This window comes from Bison bison, unplaced genomic scaffold (genome assembly GCF_000754665.1).
Source record: "Bison bison bison isolate TAMUID 2011002044 unplaced genomic scaffold, Bison_UMD1.0 scf7180017475573, whole genome shotgun sequence".
NCBI classification, from domain to species: domain Eukaryota; kingdom Metazoa; phylum Chordata; class Mammalia; order Artiodactyla; family Bovidae; genus Bison; species Bison bison.
Genome location: NW_011380543.1, coordinates 1 through 735, shown reverse-complemented (window position 1 = coordinate 735; position 735 = coordinate 1). Strand labels below are relative to the sequence as shown.

Sequence of the window (735 nt, the reverse complement as noted above, 5' to 3'; positions counted from 1 at the left end):
GTACCGGATGCTCTGGTGACCCTGGCGCAGGTCCAGGAAAGAGACATGGGACTGGGAGCCTACCGCGTACAGGGACAACTCATCGCAGTAGGTCAGGCACACGTTCTCTCTGCAGTAAGGCAGCCTGATGGACAACAGCCTGGACAGGGTATTCTGGGCTTTCCACAGGTGGAAGTAGCCATCCATGGTCACGGCTCCCAGCTCCTGCCTCTTGGCGCCGAAGGCCACAGCCCGCACCTTGCAGTTACGTGGGTTGGTGGCGGCCCTGGGGACATCCTCCACTTCCACGGGACGGATGTGGGCATACACGGAGAGCCCTGCAGCATTGCGCCAGGCGATGCTGCTCCGGAATACGTCGGGGTCTATCTTCCAGATGCCCAAGGTGCCGTCGCGGGAGCCGCTCACCACCACCGTGTCGCTCATCCAGGCGATGGCGAAGATGCAGTCTTTGTGGCCGTGGTCGCCCAGGCACAAGGGATCCAGCGTTGGCAACCAGTAGACGGCCAGGCTGTTGGGGTTCTCGCCCCCGGTGGCCAGCAGCGTCTTGGAGGGATTCAGCTGGACCGCATGGATGCCGCAGCCCGGCTGGGCGTGGGCCGGCGGGTGCCGACGATCCCGTATGAGGGGGATGCGCGTTACCTGGCTGGACCGCACGTCCACCACGAAGAGCGTGTTGCACTTGGTACCGCACACCACCTGCCTGGCGTTCAGCCACTGCGACGCGAACACCTTGTC

At 63.9% G+C, this 735-nt stretch overlaps 1 protein-coding gene across 1 annotated transcript; it reads right to left on the bottom strand.

The window, feature by feature from the left end:
- Positions 1 to 3: 3 nt before the first annotated feature.
- LOC104989252 (DDB1- and CUL4-associated factor 12-like protein 2) lies at positions 4 to 732 on the bottom strand (the record flags this gene model as incomplete). Its single annotated transcript, XM_010840916.1, has 1 exon — positions 4 to 732. A coding segment is annotated over one exon (729 nt), but the record flags the coding sequence as incomplete, so codon positions are not given.
- Positions 733 to 735: the final 3 nt, after the last annotated feature.